General features: G+C 37.7%; 1 protein-coding gene across 9 annotated transcripts in view; it reads right to left on the bottom strand.

The window, feature by feature from the left end:
* UHRF1BP1 (UHRF1 binding protein 1) overlaps positions 1 to 22,328 on the bottom strand; it is a 60,656-nt gene that overhangs the window by 17,845 nt on the left and 20,483 nt on the right. For 4 of the 9 annotated variants that reach the window (XM_039339093.1, XM_039339118.1, XM_039339072.1 and 1 more), the window contains exons 4-15: positions 21,565 to 21,713; positions 20,449 to 20,638; positions 20,043 to 20,183; positions 18,650 to 18,820; positions 15,756 to 15,927; positions 14,761 to 14,847; positions 13,951 to 14,121; positions 9,977 to 10,131; positions 6,844 to 6,985; positions 5,842 to 6,035; positions 3,247 to 4,772; positions 1,095 to 1,294 (exon numbers count right to left, since the gene is read on the bottom strand). In XM_039339093.1, the coding sequence (XP_039195027.1) occupies positions 1,095 to 1,294; positions 3,247 to 4,772; positions 5,842 to 6,035; positions 6,844 to 6,985; positions 9,977 to 10,131; positions 13,951 to 14,121; positions 14,761 to 14,847; positions 15,756 to 15,927; positions 18,650 to 18,820; positions 20,043 to 20,183; positions 20,449 to 20,638; positions 21,565 to 21,713 (3,298 nt within the window). The remainder of the gene's footprint in view (positions 1 to 1,094; positions 1,295 to 3,246; positions 4,773 to 5,841; positions 6,036 to 6,843; positions 6,986 to 9,976; positions 10,132 to 13,950; positions 14,122 to 14,760; positions 14,848 to 15,755; positions 15,928 to 18,649; positions 18,821 to 20,042; positions 20,184 to 20,448; positions 20,639 to 21,564; positions 21,714 to 22,328) is intronic. The other 5 variants (XM_039339102.1, XM_039339139.1, XM_039339128.1 and 2 more) reach the window with 3 other exon arrangements.

Raw genomic sequence — 22,328 nt, 5'->3', positions numbered from 1 at the left:
CTCACTGTTGCTTCTTGACCCACATATAGGTTTCTCAAGAGACAAATGAGATGGTCTGGTACTCCCATCTCTTTAAGAACTTGGCAAAACTACACAGAAGAACTATACAAGAATGAGCTTAACATCCCAGATAACCACAATGAGATGGTCATTGACCTCGAACCAGACATCCTAGAATGTGAAGTGAAATGGGAATCAATGTGTTATATGCAAAACCTAATTTTCTGCAAGTTGAGAAAAGCATTTTTAAAGCTAGATAAAATACTCTTCCATCAGCAGTACTTCAAGGCAGACATAATAAAATCTCCATAGCAGAGTGCATTTGTCCACGTGGCGATAAGGAAATTGAAATCATCTCACATATATTATTACATTGCTAATTTCAGAGGGACATAAAGTCTATTTATATTTCACCCCAATAAACGAATTCCCAGGTTATTAGATAAATTTTTATCTGAATCATCCTCTCCAGGATGATTCATTCACTATATAACCTATGCAGTAGATAAATTTTGTGTTACCACAATGGAAATAAGAAAAAGCGGTTAAAGACGTAATTGGGTTAAGAAGTTCTCACTTTTATCCATAATATAACTTTTAAATATTTTTTCAAACAAAACCATTTAACAGACCAGATTATATAATTCCCAACATTACTACTGTCACACCATCTTGGGGCTGCTAAGAGTAACAGCTCGGCAACATGTAGCTCCCTGCCAATTCCTTATACTTGATAGGCACAGATCAATGCCCACTAGACATTCCGCTCCTGGAAGCCTTTTAAAAACATATTCTTTGAATTAAAAAATGAAATGGAAAGTTGGCATGTTGTAAGAGAAAGCACTAGCATATTTATTTCAGAAATATCTTTGGGCCCAATAGAGGCTCCATTGGAACAATAGATACCAACCATTCTGGTAAATGATCGTCTTGTGATGACCTGCCACAACACTTGTTTTGTGAATATGCAATTTTCCCAAGATAGCCACTTTGTAAGCTATCCTCTAAAATACCAAACCTTTTTACTTTACAATTCCATTAAGTTCCATTTGGTTAATCTGTAATAAGACCAAAATCAAGTAAGCTCTTATTACCTGCATCCATAAGCATTACAAAGCCATCACTGCCATCACTATCTACTGACAGTCTATCTTCAAGACCACTGCCATCTAATGAATTGGTATCAAAGGAATGTTGTGAAGAAGTCTTCTTCATGGAGGAGAAACGAGTATTTTCACTATTACTTCCTACTTGAGTCACTGCTCCTTCTTCAGGCTTTGGTGAAATATCTCTGCTGACAATCACAGATCAAAATTAGTTGGTATTAATGAACAATAGTTATCATGGGAGCCTACAGATGTGGCCATAAGTATTGCTGTCCCTTCACTTTTTCTAGAGAGTCTCAATTTGTCATGAATTAAATTTGACAGAAGTAAATGGCATCCACCATTCTTTGTTCTATAGTCCTTATAAAGCCATTTTGTTTTTTGTTTAACATATTCTTGTAATAAAAAAATGGCATAGACATAATTATTGATAGCCCATAGAAGTTAAGAGACATTATTAAATTTTAGTAATCCCTCAAGCAGACTATTTGCTAAAATGCATGTTCACAAGCCATACTTCTTCTGGGAGAAATATCCTTTGGCCAGATGAAACAAAAATAGAGCTTTTTGGCAAGTCACACCAGCTCTGTTTTGTTGTGTGTTCACAAAAAAAAATGATATTTTTAAAGAAAGTTGGGGGAAGGATCCATCAAACATGAGATAACTGGGACAATTTTGCTCAAGTAGAATGAAACAAATTGCCAGTTGAGTAGTATAAAAGTATTATTCAAGGCTCCAGAAAGAGTTTGACTGTAGTTATTGCCTCAAAAAGGTGTGATACAAAATATTAGTTTATGTATACCAATAATTATGTCCATGCCCAATCACACATCAAAAGCAAAGTATCTGCTCTACGGAACAATGAACAGTAGATGCCATTTACTTGTGTCAGTTTCAATTTATAGAATTGGTAATGCAGGTAATCCTTGATTTACAACCACAATTGAGTCCAAAATTTCTGTTGCTAAGTGAGACATTTGTTAAGTGAACTTTGCCCCATTTTACAACCTTTCTTGCCACAGCTATTAAGTAAATCACTTCAGTTTTTTAAATTAGTAACACTGTTGCTAAGTGAATCTGGCTTGCCCATTGACTTTTGCTTGTCAAAAGGTCACAAAGGTGATCACATGACACTGGCACACTGCAACCATCATAAATATGAACCAGTTGCCAAGCATCTGAATTTTGATCACGTGGCCATGGGGATGCTGCGATGGTCGTGTGAAAAACTGTCATAAGTCACTTTTTTCAGTGCTGTTATAACTTTGAACAATCACTAAATGAACTGTTGTAATTTGAGGACTACCAGTACTTGAAAAAGGTTGAGGCATTCCAATACCTCTGGTCATATCTGTATATGTTATACATGCAATTTTGTATTCTGCAAGAAAAAAACACATTGCAGTTTCTTCCTTTCTACTTCTCCGAGAGAAATGGAATATATATTTTGTCTCACTGGAATCATGTATCTATTTTCTATAAGCAGTATTTTACTACACACACCCATTCACAAGAATAAATACAAAGATTAATTAGAAGACAACAATGAGCTGCTTCAGTGGCTTCAGTGTACGGGACGAAAGGATCGTTTCGCCCTCTCAAACATTACATGACCAACAATGATTATCTCTATTGAAAAAGTAGCAAAGATATAAAGATCTCTAAATAGATTGTCTTAACTGGTACTTTCCATAATGCCATTTATAACTCTGAAAAAATAATAATGTAAAGTTCGAAAACCCTAGAGAGGAAATAAGGCAATGATAAAATAACTGCAAGAAAAAAAGACCAGCTTAGTAAAATTGCTTCTAGACTACCATTGCAGATTATCTAAAGATAATCTACAATGTACACAGCTTGTTTCTAAAATCATAAAACTATGATTCATTAATATCACAGCAGAGTAGTTCATCTTGAAACCAGCACATGGAATAAGTGAAGGGGCAAGGCTCCCTTAATGACAAGCCTCACAGAAGAAGTGTAATCAAAAGGAAGTAAAATTAAAGGTCTATTAAATATTTCAATAGCAGGAAAATGAACTCTGGATTACACTTGCCCAAACACATAAAGGAAGACAGAACAGAAGATGGTAATAATCACTATTATCCTAATTGTAGTGTTAGTTTGAAGTATTACTCACTTGATTTGGGGGTAGAATAGCATTTTCTGCATAGTGGAAGCCATTTTTTCCTTGCTCAAGCTGAAAGCATCTTTTGTTATTGATATGGCTTCTTTAGTGAGGTCCATAGTAACATGCAAGGCTTCCTTGGTTGCACCTTTTGTTATATGCAATGCACTAGATAATTCCAACTCCATGTTTCTCAATGGAATCAACTCTTCTTGCCCATTAAGAGAGACATGTATACCACCTAAAGGATCTACAATGGAAGATGGTCTGGAAGGAAGAACTTCAGATGTCTTAGACAGGCTGACATGCTCATACCCTTTCTCTGCATCGGGGATTTCTTCAGCTTCATGTGCTTCTTCTATAGGGCTCCTCTGTCCAGTTATTTGACAATGAACTTCTTCTTCTTTCAAGGATCCGTCAGTTTGCGATGCAGTCATATTCCTATCTGTATTCTCAGTTCCAGTATCTTCTAACATTTTTATGGGACTACTATTTTCCTTCTCGGAGCTAACATCTGACTTCAGCATTGTGCTTTCAGCAATTAGTCTTTCCCTACTCTCTGAAAGTGAGAGTTCAGATTCAACTAGACTGGTAGTATCTGAATCTACAGATCTAGCCTCTAGTGAAGAATAAGGAACAGGATGCATTAGGAAAGCCATCTCAGTACTGTTGAACATGATTCCTATACAAGTGGTTATGGAATCTAAAGGTGACCCAGTTATTTCCTGGGTGTCTAGGGTAAATTGCTCTTTAAAAGTCTGTAGCATTTCCGTCATCCTAAGTAGCATCAAATACTGATAATGATTGAGTTGCACCTTCACATGTGCACTTGAATACAGAAGAACATGGATGTCAGCAGATATTTCCATATCCTGATCGTTTTCTTCATCATTAACAGTACAACTTTCTTCCAAGACTTCCTTTGCCTCTGGGGTAAGGTAGATGCTTCTCAAATTCTGCTCAGTCTTTGATCTTTGGCAGAATTGCTCCTTACCGGAAAAGTCCTGGTTCTTGGTATGATTACTAAAAGTAGTGGAAGATTTAAGTTTAACTTTTGAAGTAGATGGAACTTTCAGCATTGCTGCCTGGGCTTGTTCCCATTTCTTTGGGAGGCAAGCCCACACAGAGAGTGGAAAAGGATAGATAAAATTAAGGGCCTCTCCTTTGGAATTTTTGGTCCCTTCAAAATCTAAGGACACCTGGGTAAAATTAACAGACCAAAGATCTTCAAAAATGGAAGATTTGCCAGGAAAATGACAGAAATCTCTGTGTTGCTGGACACCAGTATCCACTTGGTATGCATGACGTAGAAATAGAGTATGCAAGAGACTAAAGTTGTCCTGAAATTTAGGAAATTTGGTATAGCTAGAATGGAAGAATTCAGAAGCAGCAAATCTGCGGAACAGGTTCTGCAGGGCTAGACAGCTGCAATGAGGTGCATGCCTTGTATTAGTAGCTGTCACTTCTGATGTGGAAATGGAGAGACCCTGGGGACGGTCCTGGTGATCAATTACTTTTTTGTCCACTGGGATGTTTACCTGTAGGAGGTACAGAAGGAATATTAAAAACGATCTGTATAGCTGTAAAAATACAGAAATGAAACTAATATGATTTAAGTATATTTAAAAAATGCTTATAGCGTAACGCTAACATATTATCTTGATAACCAGTTATTTAATTAGGGAACTGAAGCTGGCAGATTGTGATAAGACCACAGAACTCTGTTATGCTTGAGTAAGCAAAACTGAAAATTTCCAAATCTAACATGTGATCTCACAAGACATTTGTTGTCTATATTACAGAAATATACTCTGTTTAAACAGTTTTACCGTAATTAGGAGACTTGACTATTCTTTTTTATTATTCAAAAACTTGTACTGCAAGCACTAATTCAAGGAGAATTTTACTTAATAGAGCCTGTAGGAGGAGAGTCATCTTAGCCTATGTTAGCAAAATATCAGAAAGAGTCTGGTAACACCTTTTTCAACTAACAAAGTTTTATGTGAACTGCATAAAAAGCATATGCCTTTTAACAAAAATGGTTAGTTGGAGAGGTGCTACCAGACTTCTGATTTTTTTTCCCTTAAGGAACTGGGATAATAATTTTGATTGACTTTATCTGATTTTCATATGGGTTATACATTGATGGCATTGCAATAATAAAAAAAATTACCCCTAAATGAGTAACAATAAAACTCAATTAAAATGACTGTATGAAATTATCCAGTTAAAAGACTATCACTCCATGCAGAACCAAAAAAGGGGGTTGCAGATGATGTAGAAGCTGTCAGTGGATAAAACAAACAAGCCTACCTGGCTTTTCACAGATTGTCTTCTTTGAAATGTACTTGCTCTTTCTCATGCACACCCATTACACTTAGGAGAGTGCAAAGATACAAAGGACATCCCCAGTTGACAAAATTTCATAGAAATAATCAATCTTAATTATCAATAATAATTATCAGTAGGTCACTTTCTCTCAGACTAGTAGCTGAGTAAAGAGTTTGTTCCACCGAAACAAATTCTTCTTCATTCATCCTCCTAACCTCAAGAGTTTTTTGTCTGCCTGATTTAAGACACAGTAGAACAAAAAGCAAATAAACAAACCTTTAACATAAAGCCATCCAATCTAATATCAATGTGTTCCTCTCTTTTTCCAGAGCTCTCCAGCTTGTATATAGCTTTAAACTGTTGTAGACTGCGATAGAGATCAAGGCAGAATAAATTCACCCAAAGTATGCTCCGTGTGTCCAAAGTGAAAACCAAACCATTCATCTGCAAGTACAAGTTTGGACATGGGACTGGGGAAAAGAAGAAAAATACAGGTTAGTGTTCCACTGTCTTGTCTCCAACAGCAATCAATCTTGAAACCAATTTTGAAATGCTTTAGATCAACCACTGACCATGCTAGCTGGAGATGACAGGGGATTGCAGTCAACACATATGGAGATTGCCTTAAATGGGTCTAGAGCGCGGGTGTCAAACTCGCTGCGTCACGTGTTGCAATGTATTACGACTTTTTTTGTATTGCCGGAGCTGGGGTAGGCGTGGCCTCCATATGATGCAACCGGCCTGTGGGCCTGCAGTTTGACACCCCTGGTCTAGAGGGATGCCTCAAGCCTCCTACAGGCCTTCTTTGGGAAAATTTCCAAATCCCCAGGGAGACAGAGCATACACCTTCTAAACCAGTGGTTCTCAACCTTTCTAATGCCGCGACCCCATAATACAGTTCCCCATGTTGTGGTGACCCCCAACCACTTATACATCACCAGGTGCCAGGGGCGTGGCCAAAGAAAAGGGGAAAAAATGGCGGACAGCCTTGTTTGGTGACCCCCGTGAAATGGTCGTTCGACCCCAAATGGGGTCCTGACCCACAGGTTGAGAACCACTGTTCTAAACTATAACAAAGAAGTAAAAAGAATAGGATGCTTCCAGGTAAAGAGCTCCAATAAAAGGACTGTGCAACTGCTATTCTATCTTTACAGGATTCTTGCATTAAAACGTGACTGAAATGAAAGGGAAATATGTTAAACTGAAGGAAATAGTAATGTTGACACCTTTATCAAATTTTGCAAAAGATTAGAGGAATGTGATTCCTGAGATGGTCACCTGGAAAAGTAGTGTGGTCTGGAAAATAGTACTCCGTGAATACTAGATGGATTGCTGACGTATGTTCAGGAAGATTCAATAATTTCCTTCTACATGAAAGCAATGTTGAAGGTTTTTTACTCTGCTGTCCAGCTGTAGAAACCTGGAAAGCAACAGAAATATAGCATAAATAGTTATATACATATGAATTATGACTGTGATACTATTTGGTGTTTTATGCTTAAGTATATGTAATATGTAATCTAGGACTAGAAGATCTTAGAAGAAGAAAAGTACCAGAAATTAAAATGTTGGAAGTGCTATTTCGTTGTACTGTTCAAATAGTATTATCTTGTGTTATAAGTAATCAATTTGTTTTCCTGGGAAAATGAGCAGAATATGAGACAGCAGTTTGAACTGATTCTTATTCCCTCCTTTTCCTTTTTTGAGTTTTGTAAGAATGTTCAAAACTATCGCACCATTGCACTCATTTCACATGCAAGTAAAGTTATGTTTAAAATCCTATAAGCTAGACTCCAGCAGTATGTGGATCGAGAACTTCCAGAAGTACAGGCAGGATTTTGAAGAGGCAGAGGAACTAGAGATCAAATTGCCAACATACACTGGATCATGGAGAAAGCTAGGGAGTTCCAGAAAAATATCTACTTCTGCTTCACTGACTATGCTTAAGTCTTTAATTGTGTGAATCACAACAAATTGTGGCAAGTTCTGAAAGAGATGGGAGTACCACACCATCTTATTTGTCTCTTGAGAAACCTATATGCAGGTCAAGAAGCAGCAGTGAGAACTGGACATGGAACCACTGATTGGTTCAAAATTGGGAAAAGAGTCCGGTATTCTGTCACCCTTCCTATTTAACTTATATGCAGGCACCTCATGAGAAAGACAGGGCTAGATGAATCAAAAGTTGGAATTAAGATTGCCGGGAGAAATATCAACAACCTAAGATATGCAGATGATACCACTTTAATGGCAGAAAGTGAAGAGGAACTAACAGCCTCTTGATGCGGGTGAAGAAGGAGAGTGCAAAAGTTGGCTTGAAACGCAACATTAAGAAAACCAAGATCATGGCATCCGGCTCTCTCAATTCCTGGCAAATAGATGGGAAGAAATGGAGGTAGTGACAGATTTTATCTTCCTGGGCTCCAAGATCACCACAGATGGGGACTGCAGCCAAAAATTTAAAAGATGCTTGCTCCTGGGGAGGAAAGCTATGGCAAATCTAGACAGCATTCTAAAAAGCAGAGACATCATCCTGCCAATAAAAGTACGTATAGTCAAGGCCATGGTTTTCCCAGTTGCAATGTATGGCTGTGAAAGTTGGACCATAAGAAAGGCTGAGCGCAAAAAAATTGAGGCCTTTGAACTATGGTGCTGGAGAAGACTCCTGCGAGTCCCCTGGACTGCAAGGCGATCAAACCGGTCAGTCCTAGAGGAGATCAACCCTGACTGCTCTTTAGAAGGCCAGATCCTGAAGTTGAAACTCAAGTACTTTGGCCACCTAATGAGAAGGAAGGACTAACTGGAGAAGAGCCTAATACTGGGAAAGATTGAGGGCAATAGAAGAATGGGACGACAGAGAATGAGGTGGCTGGATGGAATCACTGAAGCAGTAGGCGTGAGCTTAAATGGACTCCAGAAGATGGTAGAGGACAAGAAAGCCTGGAGGAATGTTGTCCAGGGGTCGCGATGGGTCGGACATGACTTCGCATCTAACAACAACTACTGAAATTCTTTTTTTAATTAATCATTTAAAAAAAGAATATAAACTATAAAAGACAGGAGCTATATCAAAATAAAATAGTAAAATATAATTAGCAAAATGCAAGTATAGATAGCCTTTATTTAGTGACTGTCTTGTTTAGCAACCATTTGCAATTATGACAGTGATAAAAAAGTAACTTTATAACCAGTCCTCACATTTACAACTATAGGTCTACAAAATAAAAGAAAGTGAGTCAGTTCACTTTGCTTAGCAACCAAGTTGCCATTCCCAACTGTGATAGTTAAAAAAAGGACCGCCTATATGTAAACAAGGCATCTAAAATGTCATTGATATAACAGTTTTTCAATATAACTGTAGTTATTTACAGAGTTATAAAATATGGCATATCATTTCTTAAAGGCAAAACAAAGTTGCTATTAAGCTTTAAACTCAGAGTATCTGGTTAATCCACTATAAATCACTGACTAGAATTACAAACTGTTGTGAATTAGATCAATATTACAAATCTAATTTCTTATAAAGTTGAAATACAGGCTCCACTGTAAATGCAAAAAGTCATAAAATATTTGTGATGATACCAGTTAAAAATCAAACTTGAAAAAATTAAAATAATAATAAAAAGAGCCGAGGTGGCGCAGCAGTTAGAGTGCAGTACTGCAGGCCACTTTAGCTGACTGTGTTCAGCAGGTCAGCGGTTCAAATCTCACCGGCTCAAGGTTGACTCAGCCTTCCATCCTTCCAGGGTAAGTAAAATGAGGACCCAGATTGTTGGGGGCAATGTAAATATATATATATACATTGCTTACTGGTGTACACCGCTTAGAGAGTGCTTGCACTTAAAGCGGTATATAAGTCTCATAAATAAAAAATAATAAATAAAAAATAAACAGGCATATGTTTTTAATTACCTGTTCTTTAAAAATCAGAAAAAAGTAAGCAGATATTTATTATTTGGCTCTGAAGGGAAAAAAATTAAGAAACCAACTTAAGCTTTTACAAATCTTATTGAATGAAATTATATTTATAAAAGATGACAGTGGTCCCTTGTGCTGGTCTAGTCCATCATATCCCACCAATGACATTGGTTGGAATCACTGAAATAAATAATCATCTACTCTTACATATGATTCTTAAGTGCATATCAGGCAAAACAGTCAAAGTAAAAGTTCCCTGAAGGGGAAGAAGACAGATAACAAAACCAGGTTGTTGTCTTTTCCTTAGTGTGGAGAGAAGCCCAGTGACCACTATTAGTTTTGCATGCCAATAAAAGATGCTTTGTTGCATCTAACTCCACACGCCTTGATTCCTTACTTAAGTGGCATTTCCCCCCATCAATAGCAACAAGCCACAGATGAGGCAACATATTTATGTGATGCTCACTTTTCTATATAAATTTTAGAACTTTACCTGATGAATATCCAGATCGTCAACTCGAACAACCAGGCAACTGGATCGGAGTCTATTCCATGCAGGTCGTTGGAGTCCTAGCAAGGCATGAGGGGGAGTGCTGGCTGGATGTAACCCTTTCTCTGTAGAGCTTTTTGGAGAACTTGAAACAGCATCTTAAAGCAAAAACATCATAATCATCAGAACAAATTCTTCCTTTTAGTCCAGAGATCCCCAACTTTTTGGGCACCAGGGACCGGTTCCGTGGAGAAAGGTTTTTCCACGGACCAGAGTGTGTGGTTTTGTGTGCTGCCTGCATCCCATGGATGGGGCTTTGCTTGTTTGTGCAGACCGGTTGCTGGCATGCTGCAGCCCAGTACCAGTCCACGGACCCTGTTTTAGTCATTAAAATAAATCCTTAAATATGCTATAGAAACGAATAAATAATGATCACCAAGAATAAATAGAAAAATATTTAATAAACCAAACCTAGCTTTTGTCGGGTAATCCCGACATCGCCAGGGTTTAAAAAAGCAGTCATTGGGAGAAGCCTTATATACAATCTCTAATTGCCTGCATCCGGCTTCTAGATTGTGTAACCGGTCCCAGCTGACCGTGCTGAGTTCCGAGTGCATCTCTCATGTCAGCATGTGGTTCTTTTCCATCCCCTCTCCGTACTCGACCGTGCGCACTTCCATCATTAACCCTGGGGCTAGATAGGATCTTTTCACCTCTCTTTCTAACGGTGGTCATTCCTATTCCCCCACCTCCACATGCGTAACTCTCTTTGCTAGGTGTGTGGGGGGTGCAGATCATTCAATTTTCTTCTAGCCCCTTTGTGTGTCTCAATTGGGTTGCGATCGATCTCCTCTCCCGCATAAAATTGGAAGTGTCTTGGCGATGTTTCGACGAAGTCCCATTCGTCATCTTCAGGCTGGTGTTTTCGGCTTCTTGCTTCTAGTAGCAAGAAGCTGAAAACACCAGCCTGAAGATGACGAATGGGACTCCGTCGAAAAGTCGCCACGACACTTCCAATTTGACGCGGGAGAAAACCCGAATAACCAAAGACCTACACACAAACACCTGCGAAAACCTCAGAATATATATATATATATATATATATATATATATATATATGTATGTATGTATGTATGTATGTATGTATGTATGTATGTATGTACGTACGTATGTACGTATGCATGTATGTTATGTGCAGTGTTGTTGGTTATATATATATGTGCTTGAAAATTCTACTTTAGAAAACAATCACTAGCAGAGACTCAGAAGTTACAGCTTGCCTTATTTGTAAGTTATTTTCATAGCTACCTCTTTAGTAATGTCCTTTCCTTGACTAATAACAGAAGAAGGCAGAAACTGCTTTTTGAATAAGGATATTTTAAAATACCTTAATATGCAGAGGTTATCTTTGGGCTCACCCACAATTATAGACAGCAAAACTTCAGAACTTCCCTCCCACCTTTAATACACACAGAAGACAGTGGTACATTTGCTCTTGTTGTGAAACAATTTCAAATGGAAAGCACATATTTATATAAAAATATACACATCTGATGTAGATTCCAGGGTTTAGCTTTCATAAGCTCTTAAAAGTATTACCGGTAGAACCAGCATCATTTGCAGTTTGAAACACTAGGAAATCTACTTTTCTCCTGACAGACATTAGTTTTTAGTACAGTTACACAGAACCCAAATGTGAATGCATTATTGAACATCTTGACACAGTATCATAAGTTATACCCCATCCTTATTCTTAAGTTTCACTTTTTAATGAGACACATAAATAGCAAAATGCAATGTGGATGCTTCAACAGTAGTTTATTTATATAGTAAAAGTTGCCTTGTCTTCACTATACATATACACATAACTAAGTCAGAATATCAGCAAATAGCCCGAGCCTGCAAAGATGAAGTGAGGAAAGCTAAGGCTCAAAATGAACTAAGGCTTGCAACCAAAGTCAAAAATAACAAAAAAAAAGCTTCTTTCAGCATGTAAAGAACAAGAGAAAAGTGAAGGAAACGATTGGTCCATTAATGGGTGAAAGTGGCAAGAAGATGACAAGGAACAGGGAGAAAGCAGAACTATTTAATTCCTTTTTTGCATCTGTCTTTACACAAAGAGAAAAAACAGACCAACCTATCAAAAATAGTGCCATAAAAAACAAAATAGAAATACAAGTTAAGATAGGCAAGAAAATGGTAAGTGAACACCTGTCCAGCCTAGACAAGTTCAAATCACCAGGACCAGATGGATTACACCCCAAGGTTCTTAAGGAACTGGCAGATGAGATCTCAGAACTACTGAACTATATTTTTCAAAGATCCTGGAGCACTGGGGAACTACCAGAGGACTGGAAAAGAGCTGATGTAGTTCCCATCTTCAAAAAAGGGGAAAAAAAGGACCCAGGAAATTACAGACCTATCAGCCTGACCTCAATACCTGGGAAGATTCTGGAAAAGATAATCAAACAACGAATCAGTGAACACCTACAGGCAAACAAAGTCATTACTAAAAGCCAACATGGGTTTGTCAAAAACAGATCATCCGGACAAATCTTAGTGCATTCTTTGACCAAGTGACAAAATTAGTGGACCAGAGGAATGCTGTGGATATAATTTACTTAGACTTCAGTAAGGCATTTGATAAAGTAGACCACAACCTACTACTTAGTAAGATAGAAAAATGTGGGTTAGATAGCATCACCACCAGATGGATCCGTAGTTGGCTGACCGGCCATACTCAGCATGTGGTCCTCAATGGAACTGCATCTACATGGAGGGAAGTGTGTAGTGGGATGCCCCAGGGCTCTGTTCTGGGCCCAATGCTCTTCAACATCTTCATCAACGATCTGGATGAGGGGATAAATGGGGAATTCATCAAATTTGCAAACGACACCAAGCTGGCAGGAATAGCCAACACTCCAGAAGACAGGCTTAGGATACAGGAGGATCTGGACAGATTTGAACACTGGGCGCTATCTAACAAAATGAAATTCAATGGTGAAAAAAGTAAGGTTCTACATTTAGGCAAGAAAAAACAAATGTACAGGTATAGTATAGGGGGTACCTTGCTCAATAGTAGTAACTGTGAGAGGGACCTCGGAGTCCTAGTGGACAGTCATTTAAATATGAGCCAGCAGTGGGCCGCAGCTGCAAAAAAAGCCAACACAGTGCTAGGCTGTATTAATATAGGGATAGAATCAAGATCACGTGAAGTATTAATACCACTTTACAACGCCTTGGTAAGGCCACACTTGGAATACTGCATCCAGTTTTGGTCTCCACGATGTAAAAAAGATGTTGAGACTCTAGAAAGAGTACAGAGAAGAGCAACAAAGATGATTAGGGGACTGGTGGCTAAAACATATAAGGAACGGTTGCTGGAATTGGGTATGTCTAGTTTAACAAAGAGAAGGACGAGGGGGGACATGATAGCTGTGTTCCAATATCTCAGGGGCTGCCACAAAGAAGAGGGAGTCAAGCTATTTTCCAAAGCGCCTGAAGGCAGGACAAGAAGCAACGGGTGAAAACTAACCAAAGAGAGAAGCAATCTAGAACTAAGGAGAAACTTCCGGACAGTTAGAACAATTAACCAGTGGAACAACCTGCCTCCAGAAGCGGTGAATGCTCCAACACTGGAAGTTTTTAAGAAGAAACTGGATAGCCATTTGTCCAAAATGGCATAGGGTTTCCTGCCAGAGAAGGAGGTTGGACTAGATGACCTCCAAGGTCCCTTCCAACTTCATAATAATAATTATTATTATTACTATTCAGAAGTATTTGGAAGTTAAATGAGGTTTTGGCTGAGCAAATTACAGAATAGTAAAATAATCAAAAGAGGTACTTTGGTAAATATAGGAGCACATATGAAGAACTTTTGAATGGTTAACAAAGACATGCCGTTGCTAAACCTTGCATGTTTACTCTGAAAGCTGCTCCCAGCTATCCGCAACCGCAAAACCTTGATAAGGAGTTACCTTGTCTCTTTTTCAAGGGAGATTCCTTCTCTCCAGTTTTAAAGCAGGCAGAACTTATTTCTTCACTATATTTTCCCATCTTGTTTTGGAATTCATTCACTAGTTTTTTTGCCCAATGTACCCAGGTCTCCATGGCATCGCAATATCGCACCCAATGTCTGCAGCTATCTCCTGGGGAAAAAATAGGGAGTTTAAATTGACAAAATGACAATAATTCTGCCATAGCTCATTTCATTTTTGAAGAAACTCACTTCTAATTTGGACCACTTCTCTCTGATCAACCAAGTTAAAAGGATTTATTGTTGTTAACTGTACAGTTAATTTTCCTATTGAAAATTTATTAAGAGATAATTGTCTGTTTTCCATTGTCGCTTAACAAATTTTCCCATTTAATTCGAAACCACATTCTTAAAACTATTCCTATATCTAATGGAATTTGTACACAGCATATGAATATTTGTTACTCATATGAATATTTGTTACTTATGCTCAATAATGTTGACTTCCCTTGATGTCTTCTTTATTAAAGGAAATCTTATCTGTCCACCTTTAATGACATAATTCCTTATTTTTTCTCCGATCACAATTATATGATTGTATTTAAATTTAAGTGTCATTGATAGCTGGGCATTCTATTGCTTCTTCTTCAGGAATGGGCTATATATTCAGCTCTTCAGAATATCTCCATTGCAGCAAATTCAGACAAAAGCTAACAGTATCCCCTGCATTTTTCCTCCTGCCACACTCATTTCACTTGCTGGTAATAGAATACTGGAGCTTATGGAAAATCTCACTAATTTTGCAACATACCTGCCCAGTGGAAAGGATAATAGTCGAAGCCCATCCTCCTAAAAGTTAATTGCATTGCACCTCCCATTATACCATGGTTGGAAGCACCTGTAGTAAAATGGAACAAAATTAGACCTACCTTGGTTGCTATATGCCTAGTTTACACAAATAGAATATGAATTGGTATTCCAAAATGCAACATTCTGAATAATATGCATTGTTTTAATAAAAATGAATTAGGTCTCACCTTTTGGAATATTTTTTAAAAATGATGTCAACTATATAAATCCCTCAACATCTATTTTTACTGAGATTTTTGTTTTAAAAATATTTTCATTAGATTCTCCAAAATGTCTCCATATTGCCATATAGCATGATTCTATTATCAAACTTTATAATTTGAAAATTAGATCAGGGCAGATATAATTAGATAACTAAGCTGAATGATGCCCATAAGCATCAAGATATTTATAGCAACCTTCCTTGATGCTTGCATGTCTCCCTATCTACATTACTTTTTCTAACATTCTTTTAACAAACAAACAAATATGAAGCTATTGTGTTAAAAAGCATCAGCCTTTAATATTACTTTTATTTCCAATATAGGCCATAGCTATTTAGGCTCCATTAGAAAAATGGGGAATGTTGCTGCTGCCTAGTATTTTTAGGAAGAAACATCTGTACCCCAAAAATAAAGATAAAAAGGAAGAAGACATTATATGGGAGGGGGGGGGCAGGAAGACATGGTGGGGAGCCATTTCACTAGTTAACCATTTCATCTGTGAATATAGAATTCCCCACAGCATCCTTATTGTAACTGTACCTAACATTCCATGTGTGTCCATGAGCTCAAAATAAGAGTTCTTGCTACTGAAACGATTTTATAAAAAAGCTGGAATGAGGAAGAAAGAGGAACCAAGCTGAAACACCTGCTTACAATGTCTGCCCCTATCACTAGGGAAAAAAAATCCTCACCAGTCATACTGCTCTCCCAATTTCAACCCACGTAAAGCTACCTGTTTCTCGAGTGTGGCTATCATCACAGATGTGAAGGTCCAGACGGGAAATAAGAAGGTGATAGGAAGACTCTTTCATATCATACAACTCAAAATACTGGCTGATTGCTTTATGGGTGCTGCCGAATGACTGGGGCCAAGTCTGTTGGGTACTGGGAATAGGAGGTGTAGTCTGTAATGCAGGAAAAATAAGTTTTAATTACCTATAAAGAACCCAAGAGGAACAATGGAAATGACATAGTATCAACAGACCTCAAATCATCCTATGGAAACAGGAAAAAAAAGGCTTTGGAATGCATTAATTTAAGGCAATACTTCATATTTAAATCCCTGAATGAATATTAGTAAACAAAAAGGCAGACAGGAAAATAGGGATCTTGGGATAATTGCTAAAGACTGTTATTGTTATTGTTGTTATTTTTGCAGAGGCAATAGGGGGAAGGGGAAGAGAGGACATTACACCTGTTTCCCAAATTACAATATAGAAAATATAGTGAATGGGATTAACCCACATTGGAAAATGAGCATTTATTTATTTGTTTATTTATTTATAATTTATTGTCTGCCATCTTACCACAGGGTAACAATCATTGAGATCATGATTGAAGCCAAGGAAATATGAATGAAAGAATCACTGTCCCTCACCTCCAGTCAATCACCCAGCCTCAAAGGCTAAGACTTTAAAATGTGTAGCCCTCCAGATGCAGCTTGATTTTGAATTATCTGCTAATATGCATCTATTCCCCCCTTCCTCTTTCTAGTCATTAATAAAAATGTTGAGGAAAACAGTATGCAGGGATGATTCTTGCATCTCACTTGACCCTGCCCTAGATGAGCAACCATTAATGAATACTGAATTCTTGAGTATGGTTCTCCAATCAGGTGTGAAACCTAACACCTAATACTGTTCACCCACATTTAAGCAGCTTACTAATGAGAAAATAAAAACAACTATATCCAGTACTCTATACTTCCCTGATGATTTGTCTCTATGCCTTCCACAAAAGTCTTTTTCATTGTAAGGTAATTGCCGGGTTCTTTATTTATCTAATATTGAAAAGATATGGTTTTCTAGTCAGGCACTGGAAGATTTGTAACCATGCTTGGTGATTGTTTTATTTATATATATATTGAGCACAGGCAGATTAGGCAGGAGGATAGGGTGCGGTTGTGTGTGCGCACACCCAAGCACGGAGAAAGATCGGAGAAAATTAGGCCCATAGGGACAGATAGTAGAAGGCAAGAAAAGCGGATGGATCAGCAGGGTAAGAAAGAGAGGGGGGACAACAGTGGAGGAGCCCTGACAGTGCCAATTCTGAGTGCCCAGCCCAGAATGACTGCGGGGAGACAGCCAATGGATGCAAGGACAGGATTGGCAAGGATGAGAGGGAGTGAATTCAGGAATGAGCCGGCAGGCAGCCCAGCTGATTGCAGACAGATGGGACGGAAGGACGGGGCAGGGCTGCATGCACACACACTCAGACATGAGGGGAAACTGGGGAAAATAGGATTCATGATGACAAACAGTGGAAGACAGGAGCAACAGGCAGATAAATGGAATGGAAGAAAGGGGAACAGCAGTGAAAGGGCATCTGGGATACTGGATCCGGACCCGAGGCCTAAAGTGAGTGTGGGGGAGTGGCTAGAAGGCACATCAACGGCAACAACACCAGGAAGGAGAAGATGGACAAGGAGGGGAGGGAGAGAAGTTGTGGAACTGGAGTACAAACAAGGGGAGGCGGGACAGTTAAAGCAATTACGGTCAGTCAGGACGAATGGCCCTATCACATGGTCAACGAGTAAGAAACTAGATTATCAAGGCTTATAAGAGTTCTCTCCACCCCCACCACTTCACTCTGAAGATGCTGACAGTGGATCAGCAAAAGCTAAGTTTGTTTTAGTATTGTAAATAGTTGCTTTTATTGTTTTTAAATTTTTTAACAATAAACAGCTGATTTATATTCTTCCCAGAATTCGAAGATTGTATGACCATGGGAGGCTGCAAGTGCCACAAATGTGCACCAGTTGCCAAGTGCCTAAATCTCAATCATGTCACCTTGGGGCACTACGACAGCAGGAACTGCAAGGACCTTGTAAGTATCACTCATTCACTGCCATTGAAACTTTAATGGTGACTGAACAAGTGGTCTTTAACTTGTACAGTTTACTATGTAATCTTGTGAGAAGCAACATGGTAAACTATTGGAGGAAGAGAAAACAATATTACTGTTTGTTCCCCTCTTGCTAATAAGTTTTTTAATCCTAGTATGCCCCATGGTCACGTAATATCCAATTTAGATCCAATCCTAAATGTCTATGGAACAGCACGTGCTTCTGCTATTTTGGCAAATTAAAACTTTGTCAGCTATAAAGTTCTTTGTGGTTTGGCACCTGCAAATCTAAAGATTTGCTTACTCCAATCAAAATTGGTCCTACCTATTAAATCATCCCAGAAGAAGCTATTTTTAACCTCCCACTTTTGGGAAGTAAAAGGAGCCAAGGTCAGGTCTTGTTGCCTTTTAGTAGCAGCACCAGTTCTCTGGAATAGCCTTCTATTAGAGTGCAATCTGGCCTGTCCATGACACATTCAGGAAGATGCTGAAGACCAAGCTGTTCTGAGAAGGATTCTAGTTAAGACTCAGTCATCTTTATATTTCTTACTGATTAAGTGGATGGGAAGAGTAGCTGTTTGTTTTAAAGATTTGTTTAACTTTTAAAATATAAGTTTAATTTTGCTATACTGTATTGTGTAAACTATCAGGAGTCAATTCTTCTTATAGTGAGACATAAATGTAATAAACAAGAGAGGGAGGGAGGGAGGGAGGGAGGGAGGGAGGGAGGGAGAGAGAGAGAGAGAGCATATCTTAAAAACTACATGTGTTAAAGATGCTTACTTGGACAGGTTCAGGAGCCAAACTTTTTCTCTGCTGAGCTGATTTCTCCATGGCTTCACTCAAGGACTCTGCATATTTCATCATTGCCTTAAGCTGGGAGTCAGTTAGTACCCACAACAAGTCATCAAGAAGGAACATGAGCTTAGATGCCACCACATTGCAATCCTTTGTCTGGCTCATAAACAGAAAAAGATCAGCACGCTGTCTGAAAAGATTTTTATTTATTCCCAAGAATAAGCAGCTTCAGTGGGTGACATTTTTAAATTATTTTTTCCATAAGTTAGCAAATGGACTAATTCCTAATTCCTAAATAATCTCTGAACACAAGAAAATGTATCACTTTTATCTGAAAAAGAAAGGAACAATCTTTATTTGATAGTACTTTAAACAAGATGCTTTGTATGATTTTCAACATGTATTTATAGAATAAACTTGCTTCCCTTATAATGTGAGTTAATAATACAATTTTTTTTAAAGATGCTTGATATATACTGTTGCTGAAAAAAGTCTGGGAAATCAAGAAAAATTGATCAGAGTGGCTGTAAATATGAACTGAGGCCAGGTAAGAAGTTATACTTCAAATTACTTGGAAGACTACCACTATATCCTAAGCATTTAACGGAAGCATTCCTCTCAACCCTTTAACAACTTTTTAAAAACCTATAGTTTATCAAGTTTCTATTCAGACCCTTTTTTCAACAACACAGTCCTTAGTGATAGTTTGAAGTTATGACAGACTGTAAAAATTACAATCCAGATTTGAAGTTTCAATGTCTGCCTCCCCTCCCCTGCCCCGCAGTCACATGACATTTTTGGTACTCAGCAACCAGTCTGCATTTACAGCTGTTTGCACTGACCACAATTTTCAACTTTTTGCCTGAAATTGATATTTACTTCTGGTCTTCAGCAAAAAAATTTCCCGTAGTGAATAATTCACTTAATCACCACCATTTGCCTAACCACCACAAAAAAGATCATAAAACTGAGTGCAATCACATGATCATCTATTTAATGACCATCACAATTTACAACCATAATTGAGGGCTCTACCTGTATAACGTGTATCACATCTATTTTTTTTTTTTTTTTTACTAAAAATCAAGGATCTGAAATTCTTCATTTATAAAAATAATTGTAACTTATGCAACTGGGAGCGCCACATTTTGCAGCTGGAATGTATTATTCAAATGTACATGTTTTTTGTTTTTTTAAAAAAATCCATAGGTCTTTCTGTTTTCCAAACTTCAGAGAAGCTGTGGGAAGATGTATTCCATTCTGGGTGGGCTGGGAATTCTTATTGTTCACATCAAAAGGTATTATGCAAAGTATCTGAATTCTAGTTCTATCAATCATTCTATTCAATAATACTTTTCAGCAATATATATATACTCACCTTTCTCTTAAGCGATATTTGGATTTTGCCCTGGTTAGTAATAAGTCTTAGAGGGGTAGTGAGGGGATCTTGTTCTCCATTTTCTGTAGCATCAGCTTCTATTCGAAGAGTCTGCCAGGTGAGTTCTTTAAATGTTAAAACCTACCCGGAGGGAAGCAAAGGGTACAATTTTTTTTTAAAAGTTCCTAAAAGTGTCTGATGTAGTGTTGCAAATTATAGATTAGGAAACAGACAATTTAAAAAAGAACAAAAAATTACAAGCAACTTAGTTTATTTCAAAATGGTTGTGGCAAACTACAGTAATCAAAAAGATGTGCAGGGCAACGAAAAAGGGAACCAAATGTTAAAATCTTTGCAAGTCTACAGAAAGCATTCCAAATGTAAGGACACCTGTTTATGGACCTACCTCTCCCTTATGTGAATCGGTGATTCGGGTAAAGCGAAGATCACTTTGCTGCCAGGTCGGGTTGACACTATATCCTTGAAGCTGCCATAACTCAAATGATGCATGGAAGGCCTTGGAGTGTATCTTGATGGTAATTGAATTGACAGTAATGTACATGCCTTCCACGACCTTCTCTGCAAACCCATATTCACTGTAGAGGAGGAAATAATTTTTAATAGAGTACAATGCTTTAGCTCATCTTAACCATTAAAGTATGTAACACTGAAAGGTGTTAGCCTTATGCAAAGTTATGTTTTTTCTAGGTCAGGACAGATAGCTAGATTGTTCTCTTTCATTATTTTATCATTAAAAATATTAAACAGAATATTAAATATCTTCATACATCTACAAACAAATAAACCTTGCTTGCCCCATAAAGCTGATAACAAAAGAGGGCAAGAACCATATGGATTGTTTTTAAAAAGTTTTCTTTGCTATAATCAATGCTTCAAGCAAACACAAAGCATATTATATGTTGCACAGTTTCTGTTAAATATTGGTCCCAAAATGACAATGTGATATAGTCCCAAAGGACAGCTGCAACATATCCTATGTATCTTATTTTTCTTTTCAAAAAGACAACTTCAGAGTCATATAAGAGAATGCTTTCTTTTACATCTTTCTTCTTCAGCACCTCAAAACAAACAAACAAAAAAAAAAACAACAAATTTTTTTTTAGTACCCATCCAACATCTGGGAAAATTAATCTGGGGTAATTTTATAATGGGGGTTCCATATAGATTAGCTCTAAGAGATGCTGCTGTTAGTTGCACCTTATTAGAAAAATATGAGAGTGGCTATAAGAGGAAGATATCAAGAAAAAAACTTGAAGGGGGAATCTGCATGATACCTATAGGCTTCAAATTAACATGAATAACAAGGCAATCAAAGTTCATCCTATTTTATGTTTGAAACGTGTTTAAAAAAGATGAGCTTTTGATTGCCTGGTTGCACCTGCCATTTTTAAATCTGTTAAAAACCTGCTACAGACACCACTGCATCACAGTACCATTTGAACTAAAAAAGCAAAGACTGCATCAAAAAGCACACTAAGAAAAAACAAGAAGCAGATTTAACCTCTGTCCTGAAGCAACAGCAATGGGAGACTGTCCGTTGGGTGGCCTGGGCTCTTCACATGTTCGCATCTCCACTTCAACTTTATCCAAATACTTTGAAACAACAAAGAGAAAAACATGGAGAAGTGGTATGAAAGTACATGGAAGGAGCTAGGAGAAAATAAGGTAAAATTAAAAAATACTAGAGGGTTAAACAATAAGAATTCTTTCCTAATCTAGTCACCGGGTTACACATCATACTAATAGTAACAAAGTTTGTTTTTCTTAGCCAAGCCTATAAATGGAATAAATATTTTGGGATTGGCTACTGACTAGACTGTGGTTTAGCTTGGCATGATGTGTGAACAGAACTATATGTAAGTTCCTACTCCATTTTTGGTTTGCTTTTCTGCCTTAATGTAACTTCTATGAATCCACAAAGATGCAAAACATAGTAATAAAGTTACAACGAAAACCATCAAACAAACCAATTAGGAATTTGTCAAAATGACTAAGTTCACTTCTATGCATAACACAATTCAGTTGTTCAACAAACCAATTTGCCAACCCTAACCCAGAATGTGATTTTTATTTTTGGCTGATTTTGATGTGTAAAACTACCAATTTATATTAGCAATAAACAATGCTAATCTGGCTTAGAATGGGTAAAAGTAATATCGTGTACAGTAATCTCACCTTTTTGCTACTAGTTTCAAGCTATTTAGAACTGTTTCACATGGTGCAGTTTTCAACATGCTATTTCTATTTAGAAATTTACACACTATC

The sequence above is a fragment of the Crotalus tigris genome, unplaced genomic scaffold, assembly GCF_016545835.1.
Source record: "Crotalus tigris isolate CLP2741 ecotype Arizona unplaced genomic scaffold, ASM1654583v1 scf7180000017550.10884619, whole genome shotgun sequence".
Classification (NCBI taxonomy): domain Eukaryota; kingdom Metazoa; phylum Chordata; class Lepidosauria; order Squamata; family Viperidae; genus Crotalus; species Crotalus tigris.
This window is presented reverse-complemented; position numbering and strand designations above follow the sequence as displayed.